General features: G+C 47.9%; 1 protein-coding gene across 5 annotated transcripts in view; it reads right to left on the minus strand.

The window, feature by feature from the left end:
* The window catches only part of ATF7IP (activating transcription factor 7 interacting protein), an 813,149-nt gene that overhangs the window by 69,745 nt on the left and 721,518 nt on the right, over positions 1–21,886 (minus strand). For all 5 annotated transcript variants that reach the window (XM_069652710.1, XM_069652711.1, XM_069652713.1 and 2 more), the window contains one exon: positions 3,102–3,293. In XM_069652710.1, coding sequence (XP_069508811.1) covers positions 3,102–3,293 — 192 coding nt within the window. The remainder of the gene's footprint in view (positions 1–3,101; positions 3,294–21,886) is intronic.

Below are 21,886 nucleotides of genomic sequence, written 5' to 3' on the forward strand. Positions count from 1 at the left end.
TTGAGATTTAACCGCTGAAAACAGTGTCTTAGGTTGACATATTGCAGTTCCAATTTTTTTTCACGAAAAATAATTTTTTTGCAACTGAAATGGCAGTTGCATAGGCCACAGAACAGACTTTATACTGGATTTTTTGAACCGGGTCATAGTTTAGGCGCCACTTCTGTTCCGCCTGCCTGAGTTTCAGGCAGGCTAAACTCAGATTCTCCGAAAACCAGGGCTCTGAGGGAAGCCTACGGGGCTGAGTGAGCCGGAGTGAAGCTACTTCATCAGCTGCTGCGTGAAGCGCAGCAGAGAAAAGCGACAGGGAAGGAACTATAGCTGCATCACATTTTGTTTTAACGAGAGATGTAAGGTCTGCTAAGTTCACCAAGCGCCAAGTACGTTGCCAGACTTTAGTCGGCCCAATCTTTCCATGTCCACGTACCCGTAGAAGCAAACTGGTCACCAAATGGTGATATGTCCATAAAACGGGCTCAGTAGACACACATTTAAGTAGACTTCTATTGGCCAGTACAAGATCGAGAGAGTTGCCCATTTTGTGGGTAGGCCCCATAACAGGTTGATAGAGTTTGAGATCTTGGCCTGGGGAAACAAAGACTTCCTGAGGAGAAAACATCAAGGAAATTATTCTCTCAGCCCAATTGCACCACCCTGAACCAGGCTAGATAGACCTCCCCTTCTACACCTCCATAAGGAATGCATGAGATGCAACCTGTAGCATGGACCCCTGACACTATGGTGAGAAAAGTGAGGAACGCTGACAGATCAGACAAGCTGTCAAAAAATATTTCAGAAGCAGAAGCCCTAGGCAGATAAAATTTCAGATTCAAGTCGCCTAGTACAATCAAATGTGTATTTAACATGAAGCTCTGTTATCAGATCTGTTAAGGGTTCAAGTAGAGTAGAGCTAGTCCCTGGGGGATACATAATCAAAAATTGACAGAAGTAGGGGAAATCCCACACCTCACCAACAGAGTCTCCACAGACAGGGAGTGAGGGCAGCAAACCTGAGTCACCACCAATTCAGGTTTAAAAATGGCATCTACCACCCCCCTCTCTTCCCATGTTAAGGGGCTGGCCGATCCAGATGAACTTTATAACCATCAGAAATAGCCTGAGCAAGGGCCGGGCCGAGCTTTCCTGAAGCCAAATTTCAGTAAGAAAGAAGCCAGGCAGTGTTCGGATAACAAAAAATTGCACTGGTAGAGATCGAGTGTTCAACAGTAGCATAGAGAGTCTCATATTAACAACATCCACCATAGGCATTTGATGCTCGCATGATAGTATAGATTTAACAACATCATCAGGCCAACCATAAGGCTACAGCGTGCCCGGCGGGGCCAAGGATAAAAGCTACTCTCTAGTATAGGGAGTACAGCCTCCATCCGCGTCCGTTGCACGGACGGGCATACGGGTTTGCCTTAAGCACGCCTGTGGCGCATAGACCTGCTGCAACCGTCCGCTGAGCGGGCAAGCAATACGGCACATAAATGCCAAAGTAATAAGGGAGGAAAGGCAAAGCCCACCCCCTCGCAACAAAGAAAGAGGACTGCCCGCGAATGTGGGGTCCAAAAAGATCATAACCACACGTTTGCAGAAAGCAGCAATAGATTTCACAATCACTCAATACTGCCGCTGAGGATTCAGCCTGCAGTAGAAAAGCATAATGGTACGAACATTAAACCACTGCCACCAGCCATTTAAAGTAGCAAGGGTAACATAAATTTTTTTATATGAGAATGTAGGATAAGAGGCTACTAGGTAAACCCCACAGCACTCCACATAAGATGGTGTGTGCTGGACCTACAAAGAGAAAAGGTAGGTAAAGTAAAGTCAATTTCACTTTACTATTCTTGGGAACAGTAGTTCACACAAGAAAAGGTATTTAAACCGTATTAGAAATCTAAAGGATTTCTCTGTGACACTGCACTGAAGGTGCTATGTTTCACCATACAAAAAGTAGATGCCTATGGAGTTTGTCAGACTCCAAAAACAGTGGGAACACAATCCAAATCAGGTCAAAACACATGAGGGAGCAACAAGTCTCACTCATTCCAGGGTTAAAATTAAAAGTCCAGCAAAAGAGCTGGAGTTATTAGGTTGAAGGGAATCGGCACAGAAATTAAAATTCTCCCTAAAAATATGGGTTTATGAAGACCTTATTTGGACTTTAGAAAAACTGTCCCAACAGAAAAGTAGGTTAATTGCATCATGGGTATTCTGTAGACCAGCTTGGACAGCGTCTCCTGTAATTAGACAGTCATCTAGATAAGGATACACTGTAATGGACGTTCAGCGAAGGTGGGCCGCCACCACTCCAGGAACTTTGGTAAATACTCCTAGCGCTGAGGCTATGCTGAATGGAAGTACTTTGACTTGATAATGAGTGTTTCCCACTTTCAACCTTAGGAACTTCCTGTGCACTGACAACATTGAAATGTTAAAGTATGCATCTTTCAGGTCCAAAGTTGCCATGGAATCCCCCTGTTTTAAAAGAGGATTACCTCCTGCAATTTAGTTATCCTAAACATTTGTGGCTTGGCATACTGTTTGCAGGACGCAGATCTAATACAGGGCACATGGTTAGGTCCTTTATGGGCACAAGGAAGTACACTGAATCAATACCCTCGTTTACCTCTAGAAAAGGGACAAGTACTGTGACTCCTTTCTGAAGTATTGTCTCCACTGGGATGAACTGATGTTCTTGAGACAGCCTTTTGTTTTTCGGTAGATGGAAACAAGTTTTTAAAAGAAATTTGATTAAGTATCCGTCTGCGACGGTAGTCAACACCCACTGATCTGAGGTTTTCGCCTCCCATGTGTGGGTGAATGATGAAATTCAACCTCCAACTGGAGCTGCATGGGGGTGTGGGGTACTTTGATGGGAAAGGCAGGGAAGCCTCTAGAGGCTACACTCCTACCTATACCATTACCTCGTCTGAAAGCTCAGTGTTATCAAGTTGGGAAACTAGAGTGTTACATCTCTACGCTGTCTTCTCAGAACCACTCACCGGAACAGCTTCGGAAAAAAGATCCTAAAACAGCTCCTCATAGGTCTCATGACTAAAAAAGGAACACATTTGAGTTAGGGGCCTTACCGCCAGTCTGTGGGCTAATCTGTCGCAAGCCTTGGGCCGGACCCTGCATGACTGCACTCCGCACTGGCGACTGAATTGGCGTGCTGGGTAGAGTTGTGTAGACCACCTGGTGGTTAGTAGGCATCCTGGGACCAGAGAGTCGCGGCATAGTCTGTGACATGGGCCGGTGGTTTACATTCACAGTTGTCTGCGCTGAAAATAGTACAAAAGTAAATGCAATGAACAAAAATCTGCACATCAAAAGTGGTATTCTTTAACAGGTTATCTGAATTTACGTACTAGTGTGCAAGGGCACAAAAAAAAGAAAAAAGAAATCCCTGTACAAGCAGTGGTTTCATTTCTACAATTTGATGCAGGTCTAAACACTGTAGCTAATCATATATAACCCTGAAAAAGACAGCCAAATACAATCACCCATTCCATCAATAAAAGAAATTGGTTGTGCTTCACAGCCATAGAGCCATCTGGTTTCTGTTTTGTGCTGGGGCACACTGAACTTGAAAACAAAATATTCTGATAACCAACTTATCAAGCAGCTCATTGAGAAAGCAATAAAGGTTGCTTTCTTGAAATTTTAGTTTATGAGAATCTTCATTAAATTCATAAGCACTGAAAACCTAATGGCTATGTGCCACACCTCAAAACATTTTGAAAAAGGAAATTTTCTTTTCAACATTGATAAATCTGCCTCTTTAAACAAACTTTTTAATTTGCCACAATTTCTTAAAAAGTAGAAAGAAAACAAGGAAAGAGAAATGTCAGTAGTTAGGGAGATTCACTTAAGCTCTGTGGTAAGGCTCTATAGGCGAGACTTCCTTACTTCGGTACCAGGGGTTACCTCAAGTTTCACCTTGCGCTCCAAGAAGCAGCGTGGCAGAGCAGCTAACTCTTTGGACGGGAGTGGGGGGGAGGTGGTGTTGGGGAGAGTTACATTATAACACTTGATAAATACTACATTAGAGAAAGTCCACACTATAATAATGCTATAAGAATCTATTCTTTACATAAGAAAAGGAAAGAGTTAAAACACTTCACTTGCAGGTAAGTAAACTTCACAAAAGAACAAGTTACTTACCAACTGTAACGTTCTTTCAATTGGATGTTCCTCCCACATATTCCTCATTTTAGATATTCATATCGTTAAAAAAAAAATCCACACCAGAGGGCGCTGTGCTAGATATCATGGCGTCGACTTTCCTCGAGGGCTGCCGTAGAGTGTTGACGTCATCCGTAGTATAAAAGGCTTGAGCCGCACCATTTGGCTTCAGTTCTGTTTTTTGATATTTCCAACTGATGAGTTGACAAAGCGTCCCCTTAGACCGTAAGCTCTCAAGGAACATTGAGTGTAAAATACGTAACCTTTACGGAGGGGTAGGCTGGGAGGGTCGATGAGGAATACGTGGGAGGAACATCCAATCGAAAGAACGTTACAGTTGGTAAGTAACTTGTTCTTCGAATGGATTGTGTCCCCCCACATATTCCTCATGTTAGATACCCAAGCAGTGAAAATTTGGCGGAGGGAGTACTCATTAATTTTACTCATGGACCGTATGTAGAATGGCTTTAGCAAAAAGGACCCCTGGGATGAGGTGGAATCTAAACAATAGTGTTTCACAAAAGTGTGCATTGATGACCAGGTGGCCGCTGCACAAATATCTTGTACCGGGACACCCCTCTGAAGAGCTGTTGATGTCGCCATGCCCCTAGTAGAATGAGATCTTAGCCTATCTGGAGGTTCTTAACCTGCCATTCTGTAACTCTCCAATTGCTAGAATTATCCATCTGGATGAGGTCGGTTTTGTTACTGCCAGACCCAATTTGTGGCCGGTGTATCCAATGAAAAGTTGGTCACTTTGCCTAAATTTTGCCAGTCTGCAAATGTAAAAGCTGAGAGCCCTCTTTGGGTCCAGCCTGTGAAGCCTTTCTTCCTCCTTACTTGCATGAGGGTGAGGATAGAAAGATGGCAAAGTGATCTTCTGTGAAAGTCAGGCTATTTTCGGTAGAAATGAAGGTTTGACTAAGTATAACTTTGTCTTTATGAAAGATGGTGTGAGGAGGATTACAAGAGAGGGCCTGTAACTCACTCACCCTGCGGGCTGATCTAATAGCCACTAGTAGGATTGTCTTCAAAGTGAGACCTTAGCGGACAAGAATGCAAAGGCTCGAAAGGAATGCACGTAAGAAATGTTAGTACTAAATTTAGATCCCAAACAGGACTTGAAAAGTACTTTAAGGATTGAACCATCAGTGGAATTTTAAAGTAAGATACCTCTTCCGAGGAGCGCTTAAAATAGAAAGCGCAGCCTAGTATACTTTTATTGTACCAATCTGGAGGCCTTGATTGGCCAAATGTAATAGGAAAGAGTACCATAGGTGTACCACATAGAAAATAATCCACATTCTTATCTTTGCACCAGTTACTGAACTTGTTCCAACAACGCTGAATGCCGAGTGTTGAAGTCTGGATGGAGACCCCGACCTTCCTCTTGCGAGAGAAGATTCTCTTAAGTGGATGCCGTATTGGAGGGCAGATGGACCTGTCCAGAAGGTCTGGGTACCACGTCCTCCTTGCCCAGTCCAGGGCAATTACGACCATGGTTTTCCTGAACTTTCTCAACCTCCTGATTACGTGAGGAATCACGGGGACTGGAAGAAACACGTATAGGAGTGGCAATTCCCAGTCCACTATGAACGCGTCCCCTAGAGGAAATTTCCTTGAGCAGTACAGTTCCTGTTGACGCTGGTCGCAAACAGATCCACTTGTGGTGTTCCCCAAAAGGTGAAGGTCTCTTGAAGCACTTCCTGAGCTAGTTCCCACTCGAGGGATAATGCTCTGCCTGCTCAGAGCATCCGCCGCCGTGTTCTGCTCTCCGGCTAAGTGAACTGCAGGCAGAGATTCCTTCTTCTATTGCCAGAACCAGAGCTGCATTGCCTCTCTGCACAGTGGTAGTGACCCTACGCCTAATCTCTTGTTTGGGTAGTACATTGCCACTGTGTTGTCAGGCATTATCAGGCCATTCTTTCCCCATACAGAGGGCAGAAAGGCCTGCAGCGCTAGTCTGATTGCCATCAGTTCCAAAAACGTTGATGTGTAGTTTGGACTCCGATTGAGACCAACAACCGCTGATTGTCAGATTGTTGGTGCGGGCTCCCCACCCCGTGAGCGAGGCGTCCGACACTACTGTTATCTCCGGCCATGGTGGCCAAAAAGATTCTCCCTTGAGAACATTGTCCTTGCAAGCCCACCATACCAGATATTGAGCCACTTTGGCCGGAACTTGCAAAAGATCCGATATACTCCCCGAAAATTGGGGCTGTTGAGTTCTGAGGGCCCACTGAAGGAATCTCAATCTGGCCTCTGGCACCAGAAAAATGCAGGATGCCATGAGGCCGAGCAACCTCAGAAAATCGAAGGCCGGCAGAGGGCATTCTGGAAGTTTGCTACCATCTGTATAATGTGATGAGCTCTCACCTCAGGAGGCGAGGCTTTGCCCAAGGAAGTATCCAGGTCTGCTCCGATGAATTGGAGTCATTGGAATGGCATCAGTCTACTTCTTGTAATTGAGGGAGAAGCCCAGTCTGTGTAAGAAGTGGCAAGTCATGCTCAGATGTTCCTGGGCCTGTTCGGGTGAATGTGCCCTGATTAACCAATCGTCCAGGTAAGGGTAGACATGAATTCCACCTTTCCTGAGACTCGTTACCACTACCGCCATCAGCTTGGTGAAAACCCTCAGGGCGTAGGTCAACCCGAATGGCAGAACTCAAAACAGATAGTGAGAACTACCAATCGCAATCCTCAGGTACTCGGTGCTTGGGATGGATCCCGGTGGATGGTCTTGAGGCCTTTTTTAAATTTTTTTAATGGAAGGCAGTAACCTTGAGCCACTGTTTCCAGTGACCAAGCGTCTGACGTAATGCCCCGCAATTCGTTGAGATGCCGAGAGATCCTGCCTCCCACTGGGGTCTTGTGGGTCAAGGCCTCAGAGTGGCTTTGCAGCGGCTGAAGCGACAGATGCCGCTGCTGGGGCTGATCTAGCACCCTTTCCTTGTCCACCCGAGGACATTTTCTTTGTCCTCTTTGACTGGCCTGTCCTTTTCCTCTTCCAAATGAGGAATAAAAACGAAAAGGAAGACCCCTCCAGGAAGATGAGCCTGAGTAGGAGTGTTACTGAGGTTGTCGTATGGAGGCGCTAAGTGACTTAGCTGCCGCCTTGGAGGTCTGCAGTTTCTCCAAGCTTTCATCCGCCTTGCTGCCGACCAACCTCAAGTCGTCAAATGGCATAGCCTGTATATCCGGTGCAAAGCCTGACTTTCTCAGCCACGTAAAGATGCGTAGCACTGTGCTAGATGCCATGGACCTGCTGATGCGGTCAGCAGTGTCCAGTCCTGACTGAAGGCATTCCCCCATAGCCTCCTTTCCATCTTTCACAATCGCAAGGAAGCCGTCTCGCGCCTTGCCCTCAGGAATGTGTTCAGCCGCTGCACTAATACAATCCCACACGGTGTATGCGAATCTGGCAACTGTGCAGGTCACATTTGTTGACTTTACAGCCATACTGCTCAAAGAAAAAATCTTTTGAAACCAGGCATCAATTCTTTTATCATCCCTATCTGGGAGAACAGAAGGGTAGATTGTCTAGTGTATGTAGCCGCCTGGACTACTAACCTCTAGGGTGTAGGATGCTTAGTTAAATAGTCAGGGTCCGAAGAAGGTGGTCTGCATTTCCTAGCAAAATTATTGTTCACTGCTGGTCCAGATGACATGCATTACTTACCGTAAGGGCATTTCTGATGGTTGTATCTGCTTATATTCACATGCTGTGCATATGGTCCGACATCCAGTGGTAACCGCGGAGTATTGCATCTTGTCTTTCGGGGGACCGAAAGGGGCCGTCGGCATAGTCGTGTCTGAAATACTATCCCTATCGTGACGTGTGTAGTACCCTAAATCCCTCACGCGCCGATGTCCCTCCGATTGTATTTTTTCTGCCATGAGGGAGCCCAAGGCTATAGTGAGTGAGTGAGTACATGAAGAGAGAAAGTAGTAAGAAGTCTATGTTTCTTCCACCCCGAGCGGGGAGGCAGGGAGGGCGCATGTGAATCTAAGCAGATACAATCATCAGAAATGCTCTTACGGTAAGTAATGCAGGTCTTCTGATGCTTGCTAATCTGCTTAGAATCACATGCTGTGCATAGACTAGCGAGCAGTACCCGGAGTTGGCGGTGGGTTGTGAGAAGGAACAGTAGAAAAAAGATGTCTTACTACTGCTTGTCCCACCTGAGAATCAGACCTAGAATGAGTGTCTAGGCAATAGTGTTTTGTAAAGGTGTGTACAGAACTCCAGGTTGCCGCTTTGCAAATGGACTCTGGGGGAACATTTGCAATGAATGCTATGGATGCCCCAGTGCCTAGAGTAGAATGTGCTCTAGGCTTGAAGGGCAGTTCTCTCTTTGCAAGAGTGTAACATAGTGTGATGCATTTGACAATCCACCTTGATATTGCTGATTTAGAGACAGGGTCCTCTTCTCTACCAGCTGCCACTGAAACAAAGAATTGTTTAGTTTTCCTCAGTGGTTTAGTTCTATCCATGTAGAACATGACTGCCCTGCGCACATCTAGTGTGTGAAGGCTTCTTTCGGCCATGTTAGTAGGTCTCTGGAAGAACGTGGGTAGTTCGATTGACTGGTTCACATGGAACTTCGAAATAAATTGCGGCGCAAATCTGGGATGAGTGCGCAGAACTACTTTATCTTTGTGGACTGTAACAAAGGGGTCCAAGACCGAGAGGGCCTGTAGTTCGCTAACTCTTCTGATGGAACTGATAGCTACTAGAAAGGCTGTCTTGTAAGTCAGGTCTTTCAGACTAGCTTTATGCATAGGCTCAAAAGGGGGTCCCATAAGCCTAGTTAAAACCACATTTAGATCCCACCCAGGGGCTGGGTGAGTGATAGGGGGATACATTCTTTTAACCCTTTCCATAAAGGCTTTAATCACAGGTATTTTCCCCCACGACACCTTCTGCTGTGACGTGGTGTAGGCTGACAACGCCGCTAGGTGAACCTTTAAGGAATTGAAGACTAACCCAGAGTCCAACAGATGGGTTAGATATAACACAATGTGTGAAGGCGAGCAATCGGCGGGATTGACGCCTTTGGAACTGCACCAAATGACAAAACGTTTCCATTTGCTGGCATAGCAATAACGTGTTAGGCTTTCTTGCCTCCCTCAGTATGTCCATGCATCTTTGAGGGAGTTGCAGATGTCCAAACTCTATGACTTCAGGAGCCAGGCTGCTAAATTCAGAGTTTGTGGGCATGGGTGCAGAGTCTCCCCCCGTCCTGAGACAACATGTTGTACGGGCAGGGCAGCTTGACTGGTGGCGAGAGGTGTGCGCGAACCAGGGTTGGCGGGCCCACATGGGAGCCACCAGAATCATGGTGACTGGTTCCTGGTGCATCTTGTGCACTATCTTGTTCAGATGGGGGAGGGAGGGGGGGGGGCGGCGTAAACAAATTGCCCCGACCAAGTTATCCAGAGACCGTTCCCCTTGGATCAGTTCTGGGGGTACCTGGAGGCGTAATCTGGGCATTGGACGTTCTGAGTAGCGAACAGGTCGATCTCTGGAAACCCCCATTCTGCAAAGACGTTGGATGCAATGTCTTCGTGCAGACGCCATTCGTATTCTTCTGGCAGAAGAAAATCTCTCTTGTGTACGTCTGCCAGAAGATTGAGTTCCCCTAGAACATGTTGGGATATCAGGAACATCTTGTGTTTGAGAGCCCATATCCAGATGTTTTGGGACAGCTTGGATAGCCCTGGAGAGTGAGTGCCCCCCTGCTTGTTCAGATAATACATTGCTGTTGTGCTGTCGGTTAGGACCAGCACTGTCTTCCCTTGCAGGTGCTCCTGAAAGGCTTTCAATGCTTTGAACACTGCTAGTAGCTCTAGTAGGTTTATATGGTTGGAAGCTACCTGAGGGGACCACACTCCGTGCGCTGTCTGTTGAAGCAGGTGAGCCCCCCCCCCCACCCTGTGAAAGATGCGTCTGTCGTGAGAGTGGCTTCCACTGCAGGGGTGGTGAAGGTTTTCCCCTTCAAGAGGTTCTCCCTTGACCACCACTGCAGAAAGAGAACAAGGGCTGGCGAGACAACTAACAGATCTTCCTATTGTACGCTGGCTTGACACCACTGGCTGATGAGCCACTCCTGCATGGGACGCATGCGCAGCCGCGCGTGGGGGACCAAGTATATGCATGACGCCATCATCCCTAGCAAACGCATAGCTTTGCGTACCGTCACCTCCCGACTGGCTACATACTGAGGAACTTGAGAGAGCATGTTCTGAACCCTCTCGCTGGAAGGGAAGACTAGACCGTCTTCAGTGCGAATTAGAGCCCCCAGGAACTGTTTTACTTGGCTGGGGACTAAGCTGGATTTCTTTTCGATGATAGAAAATCCCAGGCTGAACAGTCGGTCTACTGTCTTTTGGGTGTTCGAAAAACAAACGAACAAGTCCCCTGTGATGAGCCAATCGTTGAGGTAAGGGTAAACTGGAACTGAAAGTCTGTGCAGGTGTGCCGCTGCCACTGCCAGGACCTTGGTGAACACCTGTGGCGCCGAGGCTATGCAAAGTATGCATCTTTCATATCCAATGTTGTCATGAAGTCCTTGTTTTAGCAATGGGATCACCTCTTGAAGTGTTACCATGCGTAACTTCTGGGGCTTTATGAACTTGTTCGCTGGCGCAGGTCTAGAACAGGACGCATGGCGAGATCCTTTTTGGGTACAAGGAAGTATATTGAATAAATACCCTCGTTTACCTGAAGAATCGGGAAAGCTTCTATGGCGTCCTTTCCCAGCAGCGCCTCCACCTCTTGGACCAGGATCTGCAGATGTTCCGGTGAAAGGCGTTGATGTTTCGGCGGTCTGAACTGTGGGGTTCGGGCGAATTCCACGCAGTAACCGTGGGCGACCGTCTTTAATACCCACTGGTCTGAAGTTATCCCCTCCCATGCCTTGAAGAAAGATGTTAATCGCCCCCCGACCGGGGAGACATGGGAGGGGACCTGAACTTGTTGGTCATTTCTGACCCGAGGTTGACACACCTCTGGAATTGGAGCCTCTGCCTCTATCCTTTCCGCGCTTCTGACCCCTCTGGGGGTAGTAAGTGGGGCTTGCAGCCGGTTGAGTTGAAGTTGCCTGTGCCGAAATTATTTTGCGTGGCAATTTTAAATAATTCTGCTGCTTTTTTCACTGTGTTGTTGAAAGCCATTTGATCATCCACCGGGGGAGCCTGCCGAACCAGTGAGGATGGGCGAGAGTCGAGGCAAACAATATCAGAATTGTGATCGTCCTGCTGGATGTCTTCCCAGTTGTCCGTTGCGCCTTGATGTTCCCTATAATTGTCCAGAAAAGAAGTCTCCTCTTCTTCTGTATAGATGTCTCTATACGTGTCCTTCTAGAGATCATCTTGATAATCAACATAGTGTTGAACATCTAAGTGTTGGGCAACTTGTGTATGAGGGTTAGGGTCTACCCGAGCTTTTTTCGGCGAAGGTTGATCAGAAGCCCTGAAAACCTGCTGCAGCCGATCCATATACCCCTCAAATTGCTCCGTGGTACACTTGGATGACCCAAATGGGCCCAGCTGAGCAGGAACCAGGTCTTCCGCCCTAAGGCGTTCAGAGGATCTCCTCAGGGTGCTTGAGAAGGGTACCTGGCTCTTTTCGTAAGTGTCCTCAGGATCGTCTCCCAAAACCGTGGAAAACCTTTCGGCGGATTGGCCCATAACTGTGGGCGAAACCGGTACTAGGTCCACCGCCGTAGCAATCCTGTTGATGCTCTTACTGATAGTTAACGAATCATCGGGGGACAACGCCTCCGATGATGGCTTCCCGGGTAGAGGCCTGCTCGTAGTTTTCGGGCCTGCACGGGCCTTGGAAACATTGAAACTCGTCGAAGTTTCTTGTTCAGAAACTTTGGCGTGTGTAGTTGAGTAGCGCCTTTGTTATGTTTATTAAGCCCAGTCGTCGTGCGCTGCTGCGGATGCGGGGAAGGCTTCAGATCAGATCGATCCGATGGCGCTTGCGCCTTCTTCGACGATGTCGTCGAGGAGGGCGCTTGGGTTGTGTGTTTTGTGTGGTGCTATTGTACGCCCCCGTCACTGGGTGTGGTCCCTGTAGCAAGACCGGAGTCGAGCCTGGAAGGGTCGGGGACGGGCGTGGCGGCTCTAGAATCGTCCGCCTCAAGGTCTACAACGTACGTGTTGGACGTTTGGTCATCCAATGTACCCCCGTCACTCTTGGCTGGTGTCGCGGCAGGGGAGGGGAGGCTCCACGCGTGACAAAGCGTACACGGCCACTGCTTCAACCGGCGCTCCTTAAGGGATTAGGTTTAGGAGTTTAACGCCAAACACCGCTTTAGTGCTCTAGGGGGAGACAAGTGTACACGAAGTGTGCTCGTCTTTCCACGGATATCGGACCCTTCACAGAGGGCAGAATCTAAATGGAGTCCTTTCCATAGCAGAAGGGAAGGGTGACCAGACCACAAGGGAAAGAAGTGGAAGAGAGGAAAGACATCATAGCAGTATGGCAAACCCCGAGCCCACTCTCTCTACTGTGTAGGCCGGCCAGAAGGCCCGACCACGTGGAGGTCCGAACGCCGGATCTTAGGTGCCGGAATCCACAGCCGTAGACAGTTCCCCCGTAGTCTTCGTCGAAGATTTTCTTGATAGGCGAAGTGACTTAACAGGGATTAAACCGACAATTCGGTAAGATAAACAATGTCTCATGAAGAGCTCCGCTATAGGGCGACCAGTTATCTGGGCGGAAAAAAACAATCTGAGGGACCTCGGCGCGTGAGGGATTTTGGGTACTACACACGTCACGATAGGGATAGTGCTTCAGACACGCCTATGCCAACGTCCCCTTTTGGTCCCCCGAAAGACAAGATGCAATACTCCGCGGTTACCACTGGATGTCGGACCAGATGCACAGCATGTGATTCTAAGCAGATTATCAAGCATCAGAATCTGGGGTTTCAACGTAGCCATAAACTTCCTTTGAAGTGCTGTGTGAAAATGAAGAACAGGATCCTTTTGAGGACCTTAACTGAGGATGTCCGTCGTGTCATCCTGTACATAAGTGGGTGAATTTCTGTTCCACTGCATGAACTCCACCACCCTGTTCATAATATTTTTATATGCAGAGTCTGCATGATCAGCAGGGTCAGGCTTATCGAATTCCAACTCAGGTGACGTGTCTATACCACTAGCTGTTTGTAGACAGTCGGAGGTCAGAAATTTTGGACTTAGGATCAATTAATTCTTCTGGGACATCTCTTGTACCATATTGAACCCCCAAAAGGCGAAATCTCTTTGGAGGATTGTTCCTCATAAATAGCGGCCATAGACCTGAAAAAGTCCTTTCGTGGCACAGGGTGAAAATGTTACCTCTGGCTTGTGAAGGCACGGACCTTGGTTTCGCCAAAGGCGTCGATATTGGTGCCAGAATCAATGTTGCCCTCGACAAATGCGTCAACAGCGTAGATATTGTCGACGCTGGCTTTGATAAAGTCGAAGGAGCCTTAGATGTAAGCGCCGTCGAGGAAGGTGTTGACGGTACCTTCAACACTGGTGTCTAGTAAGTCTTCAACAGATGCATCGAGGAGACCTTCGATGACTGTCATCAGATGCCATTTTGTCTGGCGTCACCTTAGGTTTATGCACCGAAAGGCCTGTCTTGGTCTTCTTATGAGGTATCAGAGGTTTCTCTCGACTATCCCCCCGCCCCCCCCCCAACGATTTCTTCCCGGAATTAGAGCGTCTAGTCTCTGACCTTCCTGTCATGTTTAGAATGAGCTGGGGCAAGGTCTCCACGCGATTTCTTTGAGGGGATCTGGGCCGCGTTCTCGAAGATTTGCATCATTGCGGCTCTAAAAGCCTACCATTTGTTAGGGGAATCATGTTTTGATGGACAGATGATAACCCCTGTATCAAAGGACGATGAAAATTATGAAGAGTGAGATCGGTGACGCCTCTTGGCCTTCTTCAAAGTTTTTCTTGACCAACTCCACGAGCTACATTTCTTCAATTTACTTCGGGACTTTCCCCTGGACTCTGCGGAGTCCTTATTTTTCTTCAAAGAGACCTTCGAAGATTCTTCCCCAACCATCAATTTACCTCTTCTTTCCTTGAGAGCTTTGTTAGTTATAGCCTGACAGGAACCGCACTCTTCAACTCGATGGTCCGGACCGAGGCACCAGAGACAAACTCGATGGGGGTCACTTAGACATTTTCTTTCCACACTTCTGCCACTTTTTAAAACCAGTTTTAGTGTTAGAAGGATTAGATGATGAAAAAGACATCTCCGAAAGACTGAAGCGCCGTTTTCGTACACACAAAGCGAAAGCTTTTGGAAAATCGGAACTGAAGCCAACCGGCGCATTTCGAGCCTTTTATACTACGGAGGACGTTGACACTCTACGGTAGCCCTCGAGGGACGTCAACTCCACGATATCGTGCACAGCGCCCTCTGGTGTGAAATTGTTTTTTCCGAAGCAGCAAAGCCGACGATAGGAATCTCCGATGAGGTAAACGTGGGAGGACACAATCCATTCAAAAGAACATTACTGAGGCAAGCAATATATTTTTGTAATGAATTCCTTCCTCCTACAGATTCCTCATCTAGGTTAGAGTCTCATAGTTAAGTGGATTTAAAGGAGAGCAAGGCCAGCGCTGGAGAACTGACCTACCAAAACCACATCCTGCCCCGACTGGGAATCCAGGCAGTAATGTTTGGCAACCCTATGCAGCCCACCTACGTAGTCGCCTGGCTAATTTCTAGAACAGGAACCCCTCTCTGCAAAGGAGAGATTGCAGGAAGTCTGGTAGAATGAGCTCCGAGACCCTCCAGCACATCCTATCCAGCGAGATCATAGCATTCTGAGATACAGAGAATGATCCACCTTTTGTTAGGGTCGGTTTGGTCACAGTCCTGCCTGATGGTGATGTCATCTATCTGGACGTCCCCCTTCCGAAAGACAGAGTTGAAATCTGCACAAAGGAAAGCAGATTGATTCTCTCCTCAGCCTTGGAAGGATGGGGTCAAAGGAAACAAAATTAAAAAACACAGGAAAATTGAGCTTCCGATAGAAATGAAATTCTGAGACCACCTTCGGGAGGAACGACAGTCTCAATCTCAACGTCACCTTGTTGGAGAAAACCAAATGCATAGGTTTACAGGCAATGACTGGAGTTAGGTGATGGCCACCAGGAAGCTTGCCTTATGGGTGAGCAGTCTAATACAACAAGAATGCAGAGGCTCAAATGGAGCACCCATACAAAACTAACACCAAATTCAAATCCCACAATGGAACCAAAAGCTGGCATGGGGGAAAAGGATGACACAATCCCCATAACTGCACAACTATGCGCTAGTGAAGCAGTCCGGCACATAGAGCCGCCTCCGCTCGTCCCCTCCGTCGAAGATCTTGCTCGGCGGAGACAGCTTCACAACTGCGTCGAGGGAGGGATCGATGTGTTATATATTAAGTAGGAAAACGACCAAAGGTCGAGGAGAAGAAATATGCAATGTCTCTCGAGGAGCTCCGCGTAAAGGCGACCAGTAGCTGGGCGGAAAAAAACAATCTGAGGGACCTCGACGCGTGAGGGATTGTGGGTACAACGCACGTCACTATAGGGATAGTATTTCAGACACGCCTTGTCGACGTCCCTTTTCGACTACGAAAAACAAAATGCAATACTCCGCAGTGACCACTGGATGTCGGACCTATGCACAGCATGTGATTCTAAGCAGATTAACAAACATCAGAAATCATGGTTATCGCGGTATAGCAGGTGGAGTTAACCAATCTTAAATATTTTCTAAAAGGTCAAATTGTCAGATTTATCATCACAAACAAAACCAGGCACCCAGGGCCAGAATTGGGCTTTTCAACATACTTTCCACTGAAATGCCACCCCTTGCTTCCACCAAACACAAACACTCGTGTGGAGAGGAGGATGGGGGAGGGGGGGGGGGGGGGGTGGGGAGCCCTGCTGCGACTGGCAAAGCAAACTGAATAGCTTTTCTTAAGTGGTAATTTAGGCTTTTAGCTCCCTCACTGGCTACTGTGAAGATGAACATGTCATCTTTATAACCTGCATGCCACAGATCAATGGAGGCGGATGGTAGTATACACATGTGCGCATACATATACACACACGCACGCTCTCTTTACGTTACAGCCTTTAGTTTACTTGTGGGCCAAAAGGTGTTCAGTAATCACGGACATATTACCCTTTGGTATGGCAGCAGGGAATACCCACAGAGATGAGTAAATTTCGCAGTGTGACTTATTATATGTAAATTCAATGATAGAACCAGGGAAATAACCCATTGTCATAGGTTTAGCAAACATTATCCATTATAAATATATAAACCCCAAAGCCGCTAACCCAAAGTAAACCCTTTTCCTTCTTGGCACTGTATTTAATCTTCCTATTGCTAACAAATTGTTTTTGTGTCAGGCACGTGTGGTTTATGGAATGGCATTAAAAACTGCTCCAACTGAAACTACTTGGCAGATGGCACATCCAACAGTGCAAGACCAAGACTGCGCAGCACTTGCTTACTGCAGCCTTTCCAAATCAGATTGAAAAGCACACTTAACGGTATAAACAATGTGACGGTTATTATTGTTCAATTGAGTGGTTCACGGTATCTTTAACAGTATACCGTTGTATCCCTATTGTCAAGTACCCCCTTTTAGGCACAATTCTCATAAATGTGCTTATTCCCTTCACCTTAGAGACTCCCAGCAACTTTGCTGGATTTTGAGGACTTGATTTTTTTTACCTGGAGAGAGGGTCAGCCTTTTTTCCCCACTCTCTCATGTATTTTGATGTGTTTTTTACTCTTGTGTTCTTTGATTATGGAGTTTTAGACAACTCCATAGGCATCATCTTTTCATGCGTGTCACACAGCACCCTCAGTGCAGTGACACAGGGAAGCCGTTTAGGCTGTCCCAAGGTTTAAACACCTTCTCTAGGATAAGACATACATTACTCACCGTAATAAAATTTCTGATGATTGTATCTGCTTAGATTCACATGCTGTGCATATGGTCCGACATCCAGTGGTAACCGCAGAGTATTGCATCTCGTCTTTCGGGGACCGAAAGGGGACGTCGGCATAGGCATGCCTGTAACACTATCCCTATCGTGACGTGTAGTGTACGAGGTCCCTCCGATTGTATTTTTTCTGCCATGAGGGAGCCCAAGGCTATTGTGAGTGAATACATGGAGAGAAAGTAGTAAGACGTCTATGTTCCTTCCACCCAGAGCGGGGAGGCAGGGAGGGCGCATGTGAATCTAAGCAGATAGAATCATCAGAAATGCTATTACGGTGAGTAATGCATGTCTTCTGATGCTTGTTAATCTACTTAGAATCACATGCTGTGCATGGACTAGCGAGCCGGAGTTGGAGGTGGGTTATGAGTAGAACAGTAGAGAAAACATGTCTTAATACTGCTTGTCCCACCTGAGAGTCAGCTCTAGAATGAGTGTCGAGGCAATATTTTCTAAAGGTGTGTACATAACTCCAGGTTGCTGCTTTGCAAATGGACTCTAGGGAAACATTTGCAATGAATGCGTTGGAAGCCCCAGTGCCCCCGAGTAGTGTGTGCTGTAGGCTCGAAACGCAGTTCTCTCTTAGCAAGAGAGAAACAGTGTGATGCATTTGGCAATCCACCTTGAGGTTACTGATTTAGAGACGGGATACCCTTCTCTGCCAGCAGCCACTGAAACAAAAAATTGCTTTTCCTCAGTGGTTTCATTCCTTCCAGGTAGAACATGACTGCCCTGTGCACATCTAGTGTGTGCAGGCTTCTTTCGGCCATGCTAGTGGGATTCTGGAAGAAAGTGGGTAGTTCGATCGATTGGTTAACATGGAACTTCGTGATGAATTTAGGCGCAAATCAAGAGTGCGCAGAACTACCTTATCCCTGTGGACAAAAGGGTCTATAACAGAAAGGGCCTGTAGTTGGCTAACCCTTCTAATAGAAGTGATAGCCACTAAGAAGGCCGTCCTATAAGTAAGGTCTTTTAGACTTGCTTTATGCATTGGCTCAAAGGGAGATCCCATGAGTCTGGTTAAAACCACATTTAGATCCCATCCAGGAGCTGGGTGTGAAATGGGGAGATGGATTCTCTTAACCCCTTCTTTCATAAAGGCCTTAATAACCAGTATTTTCCACCATGACACTCTGTTGTGACATGGTCTAGGCTGAGAGAGCAGCAAGATGAATTGGGGTATTTAAGACCAGTCCTGGTCTAACAAATGGTTTAGGAGCAGCACAATGTGTGTGGGTGAGCAATCGATGGGATGGCGAGTGTTAGGTATCCTAGCTTCCCCCAGAATGTCCATGCATCTCTGAGGGAGCTGAAGGTGTCCAAACTCTAGGACCTCAGGAGCCAGGCTGCTAAGCTCAGAGTTTGTGGGCATGGGTGTTGGGTCTCCCCCCTGTCCTGAGACAACATGTTGTAGGGGCAGGGTAGTTTTACTGGTGGGGAGAGGGACATTTCTAGTAGGGGAGTCGGGGAGGGAAGCGTAAACATTTCCCTGACCATGTTATCCATAGTCCGTTACCCTTGGAGTGGTTCTGTGGGTACCTGGAGGCGTAGTCTTGGCATTGGGCGTTCTCCTGAGTTGGGAACAAGTCGATCTCTGGGAGGCCCCACTCTGCAAAGACGTTGTAGACGATGTCTTCGGGCAGATGCCATTTGTATTCTACAGGCAGTGGGAAATCTCTGCTGAGCACATCTCCCAAAAGATTGAGTTTCCCTGGGACGTGTTGGGACAACAGAAACATCTTGTGTTTGAGAGCCCACATCCAAATGTTTTGGGACAGCTTGGGTAGCCCTGGAGTGTGTGTGCCCCCTTGTTTGTTTAGGTAATACATGGCTTGGTGCCGTCTGTCAGAACCAGAACTGTCTTCCCTTGTAGTCAAGTCTGAAAGGCTTTCAGTGCCTTGAACACTGCCAATAGCTCTAACAGATTTATATGGTTGGACGCTACTTGTGGGGACCACATTCCATGCACTGTCTGCTGAAGTAGGTGAGGGCCCCCCCCCCCGCCAACCCCATGAGAGATGAGTCTGTCGTGAGAGTGGCTTTCACTGCAGGGGTGGGGAGAAGGACCCCCCCCCCCACCTCAGAGGTTTTTCCTCGACCACCACTGCAAAGAGAAGGAGTGCTGGCGAGACAAATACCAGATCTTCCCATTGTCTGCTGGCCTGACACCACTGGCTGTTGAGCCACTCTTGCACAGGCGCGCGTGGGGAACCAAGTATATGCATGACTCCATCATACCTAGCAGCCGCATGGCCTTGCGTACTGTCACCTCCTGACTGGCTACATATTGAGGGATTTGAAAACGCATGTTCTGAACCCTCTCGTTGGAGGGGAAGATGAGGCCGTCCTTCATCCGGATTAGAGCCCACAGAAATTGTTTTAATTGACTGGGGACTAAACTGGACTTCTTCTCGTTGATAGAGAATCCCAGACTGAACAGAAGGTCTATGGTCTTTTGGGTGCTCAAAAAGCATGTGTCGTAAGAGTCCCCTGTTATGAGCCAGTCGTTGAGGTAAGCATAAACCGGAACGGACAGTCTACGCAGGTGTGCTGCCACTAATGCCAGGACCTTTGTGAACACCCTCGGCACCGAGGCAATGCCGAAGGAGAGCACCATGAATTGGTAATGTCTGTCCTCTATCATGAACCTTCGATATTTCCTGTGCGCTGGCAACATTGAAATATGAAAGCATCTTTCATGTCCAATGTTGCCATGTGGTCCCCCTGTTTCAACAGTGGGATCACTTCCTGTAGTGTTACCATAAGAAACTTTTGAGGTTTTATAAATTTGTTCGCTGGGTGCAGGTCGAGAACAGGGTACATGGTGAGGTCCTTTAAGAATAGGGACGGCTTCTATGGCGTCCTTTCCCAGAAGCGCTTCCACCTCTTGATTCAGGATCTGCAGATTGTCCGGCGAGAGACGGCCTGAACGTGGCAGTCTGAACTGTGGGTGGTCGGGCAAATTCCACGCAGTACCCATGGGCGACCATCTTTATGACCCACTGGTCTGAAGTTATCCCCTCCCATGCCGCGAGAAGAGATGTTAAATGCCCCCTGACGGGGGTGACATGGGAGGGGACCTGGATCCGCTGGTAATTTCTGACCAGAGGCTGCGGCTCCTCTGTGGTTGGGGCCTTTGCCTCGTTGTTCAACCCTATGTGGGTAGTTGGCGTGGCTTCCGGATGTTTGTCCAGAGTTCCAGTTTCCCATAATGTAGTTGTTTGGACCTGCACAGGATTTCCCTCGAAAGGACCGTCACGAACCGCCTCTCCTTTGGTTCCGAGTTATTTGTTGTAATGGCTTAAGAGTCTCATGCTCTTTCTTGGCCGTCTCCAAAGCATTGTCGACCACTTTCCCAAAGAGATTGGTCTCGTCTATGGGTTTGGTAATAACAGCGCCCTGTGTTTCAGGTTTGAACCCCGAGTTGCGGAGCCAAGCGTGTCGCTTGAGTAGTATGCCCTGGGCCAGGGACCTGCCTGCCGTCTCAGCTGTGTCCAGGGTGTTTTTGATTATATTCCGATTTACCTGCCTGTCCTCGGCCACAATGGTGAGAAGACTGGACCTAGCGGGTTCAGGAACCTCCTGGAGACCACCTTGTACAAGGTTCCATTGAGCGTCTGGATAGCTGGCAAGCAGCGTAGTGTTATTTGCTATGTAGCGGCCGAGGTAACACGCTTACCTAAGGCGTACAACCTTTTAGATTCCTTATCCGGAGGTGCCTCCCCCAGGGCAAGGGGTACCCCTGCCTGTTTCTGGGTGGTAGTGACTACCAAGGAGTTGGGGGTGGCGTGGCCTTATATATTGAGGGTCCGTAGGAGCTGGCCGAAATAGTTTTTCCACTCTTGGATTCACTGCCCGGGTCTGAGCTGATGCATTTAAACTACTTTGAAGGAGGATCAAAATGGCATTCAGAGCATTTGATGTAGGAGCCAAAAGGCATAAGTTAATAAACCACCTCCATGCCGTCTTCCCTACAGAGAGGATCTGGGGTGGGCAGAAAGTGAGGGAGGTGCCAGAAACTCTCTGTGGTTAGTCTCCTAGGAGACCCAAATGCACTCTGGTGTGATCGGCTGGCTGACTGTCCGGCAAGGACAGCAACCTTGCTAGGTGAGTGGCAGCTAGGCTGGAATGAATGTGAGAAAACTGTTTAAAAGGAGAGGCTCTTGGCTTGGAAGGCAGAGCCGACCACTGGAACGAAAGAACCGAAGACGAGCTGGAAGAGGACGGCTGCTGCAACTCCTGGACCGTTAGTTTGCGCGGTGAAGCCCTGCTGCAGGTCCGAATCACCAAGTTTATCTCGACAAAGAAGGCCTTCAAGGACGACTTTTCCCTTTGAGTTAGTGGGACCAATCAACTCGTAAGCCACCTGGACACCATTCCCAGAGCTGGTTGAATTTTCCACAGAGTGTTTCAACAGCCAGGGAGAAGGGTGTCCTTTGTGTGCTTGAAGACAGCTACCGGAATCGAAGATTTGCCAGTTTGTAAGCTTTTTGACCAGTCCCTGTGCAGTGCAGGAGTCCCCCAACATCCTCCCTCTTGTCCCCACGGCTGAGGCTCAGGAACAAGTCTCCAGCTGCGTCTTTTTCTTCAATACAAGGTACTGTGAAAACCCGACCGAGAGAACTTACCTCTCACTGCGAAAGTGCGTACAACT

The sequence above is a fragment of the Ambystoma mexicanum genome, chromosome 3p (assembly GCF_040938575.1).
Source record: "Ambystoma mexicanum isolate Mex_15411 chromosome 3p, UKY_AmexF1_1, whole genome shotgun sequence".
NCBI classification, from domain to species: domain Eukaryota; kingdom Metazoa; phylum Chordata; class Amphibia; order Caudata; family Ambystomatidae; genus Ambystoma; species Ambystoma mexicanum.